General features: G+C 33.9%; 1 protein-coding gene across 1 annotated transcript; it reads right to left on the bottom strand.

Moving 5' to 3' along the window:
* Positions 1 to 10,473, bottom strand: LOC123656252 (folylpolyglutamate synthase, mitochondrial-like). The gene is made up of 8 exons (XM_045591957.1): positions 10,373 to 10,473; positions 10,030 to 10,110; positions 5,480 to 5,587; positions 4,653 to 4,832; positions 2,878 to 3,014; positions 2,142 to 2,322; positions 1,043 to 1,419; positions 1 to 519 (listed from the first exon to the last, which is right to left on the bottom strand). Exons 1-8 carry the CDS (start codon positions 10,448 to 10,450, stop codon positions 150 to 152), a joined length of 1,512 nt encoding a protein of 503 aa, XP_045447913.1. The 5' UTR covers positions 10,451 to 10,473; the 3' UTR covers positions 1 to 149.
* Between the last annotated feature and the right edge of the window lie 1,663 nt (positions 10,474 to 12,136).

The following is a 12,136-nucleotide window of genomic DNA, read 5'->3' as shown; positions in this document are numbered from 1 at the left end:
TTATTGTAAATATGTTTTTATTTTAAATACTGTTATTCATTCATTATAACATAACACATATTCAAACAAGAAATAAAATACATTTTTAAGTTCAGTTTTATTTTAATAACAATATAAATTCGAGATTTATCACAAGCCTTTTTTGCGTCTCATACATCTTCGCTTAGATTAGGATCTATTATAGAAAGCGCCGCTCCTACCAAATGTAGAGAACCCGTTATGAGAACTGATATATTTGAATTCATATTAATATATTGTAGGACATCAGAAACGCATTCTAATATTGTAATTTTCGATTGTTTATTCAATTGCTTCCATATCGCTGCGTGATTGTCACATCGCGATAACAATTCTTTTTGTTCCAACATTGAATAATTGTCATTCTTCTGTGTTACTTTCTTGTGGGCTGTTGGTATTACGAAAAATACTTCTTCAAAGTCTATTTGTGATAGAACTTTTAACAGAACTGAAGCGTCTCTGTCGCCGGTTGCACTGAATATTAAAACTTTGGTACTATATCTGAAAATAAAAAAAAAATGCTTTTAGTCACACACAAATTTAAGGTTTTCGGGTCTAATTAAAACCATAATTGTTACTGAAGTAAATTATACAAAATTGTGAAAATTAGCTATTTTGGTACAAAAATTTAACTTTCGCTTAGAAGTTAGGTATTTTTATTTTTTAACAATTAAGTAAAACTTTATTAACACTTTGAAGTAAAATTTCTTTAGACTCGTTGTCATTTGAAAAACTGAAAATGAAACGAAAAATGCGTCACGGTAAAGAAAGAAACACATAAATATATATGAGAGAATGAGATAGAATACATTACAACTCAAACGCGTAAGCAACACGTTTTTTATGGCGCTTACTACATCTTTCATGAGAACGTGATCATCGTCGATAGAACAAATCGCCAATCTTCCTACGACTTTTCAGAAGTTTCACTTCTGCCATCTGTCAATTAAACACACACTTTTTTTTTTACTTTACTAACTTAGCCGGTGAACTGGACGAAAAGAAAACTATTCTAAATAATCACCTATTATTCTCTTCAAACCATTTCACACATATCGCCATAGATTCTTTCGTATGAGCTCCATCTAGGAAAAACGTCGCATAATCTGTTTTTATAACTTGATATCGTCCCGGCCACTTGGTATTTTTCAAACCTATTACAGTTTCTTTACAAAGCGTATCTACTAATAAACCACCCTTGTCTTTCTGTGCGTCACTTGTTATGTTGCAAACAATTTGTTTAGTTTGGTCGTTTGAGTTCTGTCTCACTTTACGCATCCAAGCGTGAGAAAGTTGAACGGCTAGCGATGCGTTCATCCTGTACGCTTCCAATTGTATTGACAGTTTGGTGCCATTTTGAAATTTGTATGTGTTAAATTCTGGGATCACTGTTAGAGAGCACTGGAAGGGAATAACAGAGATTAATAACATTGAAAAATATTATTTGTAAATGTATCTGAGATGATTTCAATACTTTGTATTCAGCATATTTTATTCTTTTAATAATATTACAGAAATTTTAAACAAAAGGAATATAATTTCAATTGTGTAAAACTCGTTATGACAAAATTCAAATATTACAGAAATCATACAATTTTTTTAAACTACATATCTAATAGTGTAATTGTAAAGTGGGCTTCTAGACTAAAAAGCTAGAATAAATAAGTAAAGCAAGACAGTAGTTGATAGAAAGCAAATAACGACTCTCCAATGTAATGTTATGGTCCTATAGTAAGATGACAGAGCTCCTGGCGAGGGTAGCTACATATAAGCTACGGTAACCGCTTACCATCAGGTGGGTCGTACGCTTGTTTGCCAAACTAGTCGTAAAAAAATGGTTGCCTGTCAAAAGTCGGTCTACGGAGGATAGTTTTACGTGATAACGTCATAAAGAAACATTTATGAAAATTTGCATACTTTTATGAATTGAATTGAATTATTATCACTGAATTATTTCGAACTACTAGCTCTGAAATCACGCGAGAAGAGAGATAAATGTGTCACGCTTGGGCCGATCGTGCCTCTCTGTCGCTTGTTCCGCACTCTCGCTTGCACGCTCAGGCTCAGGCAGAATGTAATACTTTTTCGTGCGTTATCAGGTCACAAAAAAAGAAAAAAATTACCTGTAAATTAGAAGCGACAGCTCGCAGTACTTCCATAGCCTCAGGTGGCTGTTGCACAGTGAAGGCCTCACAGCCTCGCTTCATGATGCCGGCCTTAGCGGCAGCGATCTGAGGCAGCGTGTCGCCCAGTATCGACGTGTGGTCTAGACCCAGGGACGTAATGCCTACTACTGGAACTTTTCTAAAAAATATATAATTATTAATTTATAGGTAGAATATTAAAGAAAAAAATAAAAAGCTTTTTACGTGTTATTAAATTTTCCACGTAAAAATAATAATACGTAAATTCACAGTTTCTGAACGCAAGTGAAGTGAGTTGACATTTGACTGGTACGAACAGTTTATATGGGTAATTCAAATTAACGTATTTATTATTTTCCTTAGGGTTTCTTTATATTTTCTCACCTTTTAAGCCTTTCATAGAATATTACAAATATTTCAAAATAAAAATCAACCTAGCTACTATAGCATTTTTATTTTATAATCTGTGTATAACTGACAGTTTAAAAATGAAAGATTAAGTTAAAACATACCAGAGGGACAAATAAATTTTTTGTAGTATGTCTGCAGCGACGTTTGCATACTCTCTCACAGACTCTACAGTTACAGTGCAGTGTGTTGGCTTTAGTCACTTCACATATTAGACCTTATAATCATTTATTTACTAAATATTTAAGCATTTTACGCAATCATTGTTTTTTTATTATACTAATTGAACAACTAACTTTCTATATACCTTAAAACGTTAGTATAATCTACAATGCCACCGATGCCCACCTCAACAATGGCCACATCGACCTGTTCTTTGAGGAACACGTTGAATGCTAAAACTGTTAGGAACGAAAAGTACTTCGGCATGTCTCCTTGGAACGCCTAAAAAAATTAAGATTGATTAAGTTTTTTTTTTGTAACTAACTGTAGTCCTTACAACATACATACAAATGCATATCTGTACTATGTTATTTTGTTCCAAATAAAATCTTTTTTAATAATTTAATCTGGATAGTTTTTCTTTATGATTCCTGTATCAGATGTCTATGCTCTATGGTAAGACTGTGATATACAAAAGATACATTTACGTATAGATTAAAACCTCAGTCATTTGAACTTAGAAAATAACCTATCTCTTTATTGAAGAAACTTATTGGCAATAAAACATCAAGCAATGACTCATACCATTATACTAACTATAAACAGCAATGTAAAACAAAAATGTAAAAGCCAATAATCATGATAAAGAGAATAAGCATGCTAAGCCAACAAATGTAGAACAACCTTGTTGGAAATATTTGTTTGGAAAAAGTATTAAAAAATGTTAAAAAGTCTTCATAACTTTGCGAAAAATCTTTAAAAATCTTTAAATCTTAATAAGACTTTTAAAGTAATAAGTCTTTATAAATCTGTAAAACTATGAACAGATTAAAAAAGGTTTCTATGGCACTTATCTTATAGCCTCAACCTAGCCAAAGAACTGCCAAGCTATGACAAAAGGTTATCTTATTTTAGGCTTCTTTCTCTTGATAACCGCAGACGTATATTAGACAACACTTTTCTCTTTAAGCTCGCTAATGGTTTAATGGACTCTCCTTATTTATTGTCTAGACTTATGTTTCGGGCTCCAGTGAGATCCGTTAGAAAAGCAACTTATACACCGTTTGTTGAGAGACTTTCACATTCACGTTACGGTCGTCACTCGCCAATAAATAGAATTATCAGTAATTATAATAGCATCTACAAACATGTGAATGCTTCAAATGGTAAGAAAAAAAACTGTAAAGATAGCTCAGCAGACGGTTTTGGCCTCGACATTTTTGGTGATAATTTAAGTTACTTTAAGAAAAAAACTACAATGTATTTTATTAATAACCATGACATTTAGCATTTTGACATGTAATAATATTTGTATAAAACTACTTTTTTTTTTTTTGTACTCAGACTTGTTAAGATCTAATCATCATAATCCATATAATTAAAATCTGAATATTTTCAATAGTATAACTTGACAATTTTATAGCTTACTAGCTTAATTTGAATTAATTTATTTTGTAAGGACGTAATTTATATTTATGCACTCACACTAAATGTGAACAAACTTTGAATGTTTATGACTTTTTGTTTTAATATTGCTCTCTGACATTAATGTTGATTTTATTTTGTATATTTATATTGAATTTAATTTCGAATATTTATTACTGTATACTAAATGGACAATTTTTAATTTGACTTGTTTCGATTTTGACGATATTCTTAGTAATTTAGGAACACCTGTAAAAAAGTAGGCAATTATCTAGATACCGATGTTAACTTTATTAATTTTGTATTTGTTGTTGTACTACTTGTTGGTGTTGACTTATGAATAAATAAAAAATAAATAAATAAATAAATTAAATATTCTCTGAAATTTGGGACTTTCGGACTTATTCTTTTAAAAATCTTATTAAGACATGAAGGTTTTTAAGATATTTTTTTTTCAACAAATATTTCCACCAAGGAATAAATATCGACATATACCTGAGTCTTATAAAGAGCATCGTACACTTCACGGAAGTACTCAGCGAACTGCCTCTCAGTGAGTACTCGTCCTCCGAGCCGGATACGCTCACGCACGGCCACGAGATGTGGAGACGAGTAAAATCCCGTGCGGAACCCGTGTGTGCGGAGAATCGACTCACACATTGCACTCGTTGAACCCTGGAAGGTAAATATGAGGGTTCTATAAATCCGTTGTCAATAATATTAACCCTTTATTTACTTTAGAATGCTATATTTTGTGTCTGTGGATAAGCATTAAATTCAATTCAAATATTGTACACCAAAAATAAACAAAGAAGGAATAAAACAATAACAAAATACACACTGTATTAAAGGTAGCCTTAGAGCTAAAAGAGCGATCTCTACCAAAATCTCTTTAAGTATGACGAGAATAAAAATGAAATAAGATGTACCAATGTAAAATGTGAATTAATCAACATGTACATAATAAAATATTTTAAAATGTACACATATGCATAAATCATACAAAAGGAAAAAGAAATAACATAAAAGCATCTGGCACAGTGCACTCTATTTTTTTTTCTACCATATTTTTTACTTTATCTAATAAGTACATAGTTATTACATCTTCAATAAAATATATTTTCTTATCTATTAAAAAATTTTATAACAGTATCATTAACTAAATCTATTCACATATCATATATATCATACTAATCTATTATTTACTAAATTAATAATAAAAAAATTAATAATCACTAGACTATTTAAGATTGAGTTGCTGAAACAGCCATAAATGCATAGCTGCTTACCTAAAAGCATTTATTCCTATATAGAACATTTACCTTCCCTTTGGTCCCAGCCACGTGTATCACAGAGAGTTGGTCCAACATAGACAATGTCACACCTGTCCGCATTAAGTAATTTTCCATGTCTTGTAAGTTAGTGTTTTGCTGAAAAACAAAATTTATTTTCAGTTATGTGATAACAAGTCACAACTTCCGGAAATTATATAATGTTATTTTTTAGCCACTAATGATTCAGTATTGTTTCGTGAATTTTAGTTGGTTCTAAATTATATTTTATACACAGCTAACTATAGCTAGTCTATAAAAGTAGTAAATATAAGTCAAGTAGTAGCAGATAATTAAACAAAAGATAGTTTTTAATTTTATGATATTGTTTTACATATTTATTAAGAATTTAATTTACGATTTGTCGTATATGGTTTGGAAAGGTTTTGTAGTACCTATACGTGGTTTCATTTAATGCCTCTTGCTTGTATATAACCTGTATACTTCCCTAAGGTAAGGTATAGAGAAGAAAATGGAGATTATTTCTCTTTAAATGGACGCGCCTTTATAGCAAAATGTCTTGTACACATTTTTGGGACAAATATTTTCTCTTTTCGTAATATTCTTCCCATTTAGCTTGTAAGTAGTTGGAACTACAGACAGATAAATTGTGCTTTGAATTTTCAAGATAATCAACATCTTCCTGCCCTTATCCCACTTATGTAGGGTCGGCACAACGTGTTTTCCTCTTCCATTCCTCTTTTCTTTCTCATATCCTCGCTCACACAATCCATCCATCGCTTTTTCGGTCTGCCGATCGCTCTTCGTCCTTCGAAATTCATCCCTAGCATTCTTTTACCGACATAGCGGTCATAGCGAATTTTCAAGATAATACTATGGTAAAAAAACTATACTAAATTAAGACATTCTTCTGATTTTGTTCTCACCTTTAGTTTGGTCTCACCTTAACACATTCTGTTATCAGTGCTAAATACTCAGCTCCGAAGTCCATTAAAATATTGTCCATGTATCTATTCCTATCTACAGCTAACATATGGCCAGGCCCAACACCAACCTATCACATATAAAGCAAAACAAGCTAATAGAATCATCAGTGTATGTTTTGATATACCCAGGTGGGAGATCTAAATGCTGCTCAATGACAATTTGTTAACAGTAGTATCGAAATTTTCAATATTTTGATGAACCCAAGAACAAAGTACTGTAGCAGTGACCAGTGACAGTGTTAAAGATGATGAAAGTGATACTCAAAGATAAATCGCTAATAGTAAGAGGTGCTTAACACTGATTGTGTTAAATCCTTGGGCGTCAAATGCGGCCCTTGGCCCCTTTTTTGTTTGGCCTATCATAGAATAATTTAACTAGTCAACTAAGCATCTAAGACGATTTGAGTGAAAAACAAGAATATGTAGAATTTGGCAAAATGTGCCACACAATTATAAATGCTCAAAAGACTTGGTGATATAGCCACCCCCTCTCTTCCTGTGGATGTCGTACGAGGCGACTAAGGAATGATACAGTTCCACTACCACTTTGGAACTTAAAAAGCTGATCGATAGCCATCCGACTGCTGGCTTTGCAATACATAGGCCGAAGACGATGTTGATGTTGATAATGATGATGATGATGGTGATGATGGCGATGGTGATGATGATGATGATGATGATGATGGTGGTGGTGGTGGTGGTGGTGGTGATGATGATGATGATGATGATGATGACGATGGTGATGGTGATGATGATGATGATGATGATGATGATGATGAGTGATAGCCATAGTACCTTAACATTATGTAAAAAAATGAATATGGACCGAATACCTAAATGGGGATAAACCGACAAACACCTTTTTAGTGTGTGTGGCCCGGCAATGATATTTATACTAGAGATGCCACGAATAGTAATTTGGCCGAATACCGAATGTTCGGCGAGGCTCTTGGCCGAAGCGCCGAACATTCGTCAGCCGAATATTCGGCCACACTTAGTACTTTTCGCGGGCGACAAGACACAACTCGTCACCGTGCGAGTTTAAACTAGCATCGCTGAAGTACCTAATACGTTTGGTTGGCATTCGCATATTTAATAAAAAAGTAGACATGTCAAATTGCGAAGTATATAAATATGTAGAAGGATGCTATGGAATGCATCCGTTACAAACGGAGCAGACGAGATTTGGTGTCCAAGTTAGGCCTAAATTTATTGATAGGTGGCTTGTTCAATCAGATCTTGTCTGAACCAACAGCCCAATGTGCCAAATCTATACTTGAGTTTGTATTTAGTAGTATTAAGTTAAGATCTAGTAATAATTTAGTATTATAATTTAGTTTATTTAAAAATATTAAAATTGTTAGTTTCAGTATAGGATAAGTATAGTATAGGACAGTCATGTACATATGTATAAAAGTCCCTAATACAGATATTTAAAAAAAATCGATTTTATAAAACTGTAGTGTTAAAGTATGATTAAAAACAGGTTAGCTGTTACTGAGCTATTTTTCTTTTTGATAATATGGTAATGCCAGTTTATTTTCTTGTACAATTTCAGTTTATTTGATAACATGTAATTTACACTGTTATTTGTTAGAAGTTTAATACTGATAGTTAAACAAATGAAAATTTTGAACATGGATGCCAAGATAAAAATCTTTAGCATCTATAAAATTGTCTTAACAGTAAGAAACAGTAGTTTCAAAGTATTTTATTCTGTTTTCATACATTTTACAATTGTACTCAAAATAATTTATTTTCATGCTTTCTTGTCAAACAAAAAAAAAAACATTTACAAAATATGAAATAATAGATTCTATCTCATATCAGTAAAACCGTAAAAGCAGAGAAATACTTATGAGAGAAAATCTATATTTATTTTTGAATAAACTTTACTGCACTGTGTTTTGAAAGGATAGAAATCAAACAGACATCAAAACATAATATAGACAAATATTTTTTTATGCAATAATAATTTTAGGAATTGATTCAGTCAGTCAGTCAGTCAGTCAGTCAGTCAGCTCAGCCTACTGCAGTCCACTTCTGGACACAGGCCTCCCCAAGTTCGCGCCAGACATCCTGGTTTTCCGCAATCCTCATCCAGCCTACACCGGCAATCTTATGTAGATCATCGGTCCAACGGGCCGGGGGACGTCCCACACTGCGTTTGCCAAGACGCGGTCTCCACTCTAGGACCCGGCTCTAATCCAACGGCCATCGGTCCTGCGACACAGATGACCAGCCTACTGCCACTTTAACTTGCTTCTGTGGGCTATGACGGTTACTTTCGTTCTCTCGCGGATAGTCTCATTTTTAATCCTATCTTTGAGAGAAACCCCAGGCATAGCCCGTTCTATTGCACGTTGAGCGACTCTAAGCTTGTGGACCAGTCTCTTCGTCAGTGTCTCGGCTCCGTATGTTAACACGGCGCATTGCTCGAAAACTTTTGTCTTTAAGCATTGCGGAATCTTCGAAGTGAAGACTCAACGAAGTCTGCCAAACGCCACCCAGCCCAACTAAATCCTCCTGTCGGCCTCCTTGAAGTTGTTGCGGCCTAGTTGGATAGTATGGCCTAGGTAAATATAATCATGAACAACTTCGAGAAGGGTACCATCGACCGATACCGGTCTCGGTATGACTTGGTTGTTAAACATAAATTTCGTTTTGTCCAAGTTCATACAGAGATCGACACGCTGGGAGGACCTGTTTAGGCCGGCCAGCATCTGGCCTAACTCATCCAACGTCTCCGCAAAGATGACAATATCGTCGACGAAACGAAGGTGAACGATGAATTTACCGTTGACGTTAATGCCTCTTTCCCCCTAATCTAAGGTCTTAAAGACATCCTCCAGTGCAGAGGTAAACAGTTTCGGTGAAAGTACATCTCCCTGTCTTACTCCACGCTGGAGGAAAATAGGTCTTGTTTCGATATATCGCCAATCGATATGACATCTCGGCAGAGAGTCCAGGACAGCCCGGGTCTCGACAGAGTCGAAGGCTTTCTCGTAGTCCACAAATGCCATACACAGCGGTTGATCATATTCTTCTGTATTTTGAATAATTTGCCGAACAGTATGGATAATTCTGGATAGCAAACTGAACTGGAGCAGCCATCTCAACAGCAAGATCGACAAGGCTACAATAGCCTTCTGGCAGTGCCGCAGACTGATAAGTAAAAGATGGGGTCTATCCCCAAAAATCAACCAGTCCGTTATCAGTCCAATTATCAGCTATGGTGCAGTGGTTTGGTAGCCGAGAACCAAACTAATCACCGGTGAAGCAAAGCTACAAGGACTTTAAAGGCTGGCTTGCATGGCGACTACGGGCTGCATGAGGACCAATCCGACTGCGGCCCTGGAAGCCTGTAGAAGGTCGAAGTAGTGCCATGTATGGCCCAAGTAATGCCTTCATACAATTATTAGGAATTGATTACAAAATTAAAATTAAAAACATGCCTACAATATTCCTCTTTCTAAATGTCAATATTAGGTATTAATTTTGCGTGGTATGTTTGTATTAGATATATTTTATATTAGATGATAAATCACGTGAATGTTAATTATTAATGAAAATAGTATTAACAATGTTGCTTACATGACCAGCCTTAATGTCTCTACGTATTTGATCTATGGTTGCTTTATTTGATTGCAACAAATTTAACTTGTGGACAGCATCCTACAAAAAAAAAAAGAAAAATTAAAAAAAATATACATAGTCTTAACATTTATTAAATGAAAATTTATATTTTTTATTCAATAAATAAAGACAAATTTTACTTTTAATTACATCACTTCGTTCTAGGATGTATCCATAGAATCACACATTCAATAAAAAGTCAAGGCTAAAATAATTATCGTAGTGTCAATTAAATAACACAATATAAGATAAGAATTTGAAGCAATATGCATTAATAAAAAATTGTAAAAAGTTTACATACCTCGTAAGTAAAAGTTGAAGACATTCTTAAAACTAAATTTGTCAGTGTAAGAACACGACAGGAACCGATGCTGAGCATCGGTTTACTAGTTTCAAACCAGATTCCGGCTACAATAACACGTTCAAATGAACGCAATCATTTCGCACATCCAGCAAAAAAGTGACCCCGGCCTACGACGCGTCACACTGTTGTATCATATTTTATAATCAATCTGACAACACTTTATAGGCCACAAACTAGTTATTATCAATTTATCAGTGGTTTGTTATGACATCTGACCCATTTGTGCAACGTTATATTATGATTTCCTTTATTCATTTCACTCGTTATTACGTCTAGAAAAACTCGTATGGTTTACGAAATATAACCTATAAAGTTTTGTAATATCACCCTATAATGTATTATAATGTTTCCTTGTGTTTCTCATATTTTATAAAAAAAAAACATGTTTATTTTATTTCTTATATGTATATTATTGGTACATTATTAAAGTAAATGTTATTAATTAATTATTATGATTATTTAATAGTTATGATAAGCAACTGTCAAATTTTCGATGTCATATGGTCATACATATGGATATATAAAGAGCCTATTCAGACTACGATGGTCGTAAAATGTATCTCATAAACTTATGTCATGCATGCAAGTTAAGGAGATAGATCACGCTTTGTGAGCACAGTGAAATCATAAAAGAGCTTTTAATAACTATTTGATCCTTCATATTTTGTTAAACATAATACATACATTCAAATTCAAACTATTATTTCCTTTAGTAGATATAACATAACTCTATATGAAATAGACTACATACTAATATTATATTGAATTTCAACATAAATTTAGTTCATTAAATCGATCAACCTAACATTAATTCAATGTTAGTAGGGATGCTGTATCTCTCAGATTTGTTTTCAGACAAATTTCGATATTGATCTCGAAATCTTCCGCTGATAAGCTTTCACGCAGTTTGACGGGTCAAGAGAGTCTAAAAAATAAAGTATTAATTACTTATTTATTTTAAATTGCTAGTATTATTAGGACAAACAACATTCAAAATATAAGAGTTTAAATTAAACATAACTGATATTTACAACTTATACGCTATAATCTTCTCGTGAATAGTTCTCTTTATTTACGTAAATCTCCTTTGAAAAGCTGTCACACGCTCATACGCAAGATGTACGCAGGGAATCATTGAAGGAATCATAACCTCTGAAGAATCATAACAAATTAAACAATAACATTTTGACTGCGTTCCACTAAGCGTTCACATCGTCCAGAAAGTCCATTCTATCATTCCACCGTGGTCGTCGCGAGCGATCGCTCGATCTCATAGAGAAAGCCACCGTCACCGTTCGCGACCACATAATATAAATAGGTCAAAGTTGACTTTCCATAAGAGGTGGCGGGAATTAAAAAAAAATTGTCAATGTTATCTCTCATTCCATTCTACGAAAACTAAAGAGTGTGTAATAACAAAAACGCAACGATCAATTTCCGGTAATCCATGTTGAATTAAGTTCTACTTCACTTTACTCAAATCCTCGCGAAATATTCACTCATAACCCCCACAGCTCCATGTTTTCACCATGCCGCCATATTATGACACACAGCCTACACCTGACAGTGCCCAAATATGAGTTCCAGTTATAAAATTCGCCTACAAGTACAACGCCCGCGGCGTTTTTTACCTTATTGGATCGGCAATTTCAGCGGTCTTAATCGATGGAATTGTGGGCCTTTGGTGGAACGCGCCCTTTA

The sequence above is a fragment of the Melitaea cinxia genome, chromosome 9 (assembly GCF_905220565.1).
Source record: "Melitaea cinxia chromosome 9, ilMelCinx1.1, whole genome shotgun sequence".
Taxonomy (NCBI): Eukaryota; Metazoa; Arthropoda; class Insecta; order Lepidoptera; family Nymphalidae; genus Melitaea; species Melitaea cinxia.
This window is presented reverse-complemented; position numbering and strand designations above follow the sequence as displayed.

Coding starts and splice junctions, on each gene's coding strand:
- LOC123656252 (XM_045591957.1), bottom strand. CDS start 10,450: ATGCTCAGCATCGGTTCCTGTCGTGTTCTTACACTGACAAATTTAGTT. Junction 10,111..10,372: donor CTTCAACTTTTACTTACGAG/GTATGTAAACTT, acceptor TTTTTTTTGTAG/GATGCTGTCCACAAGTTAAA. Junction 5,588..10,029: donor GAGACATTAAGGCTGGTCAT/GTAAGCAACATT, acceptor TTTGTTTTTCAG/CAAAACACTAACTTACAAGA.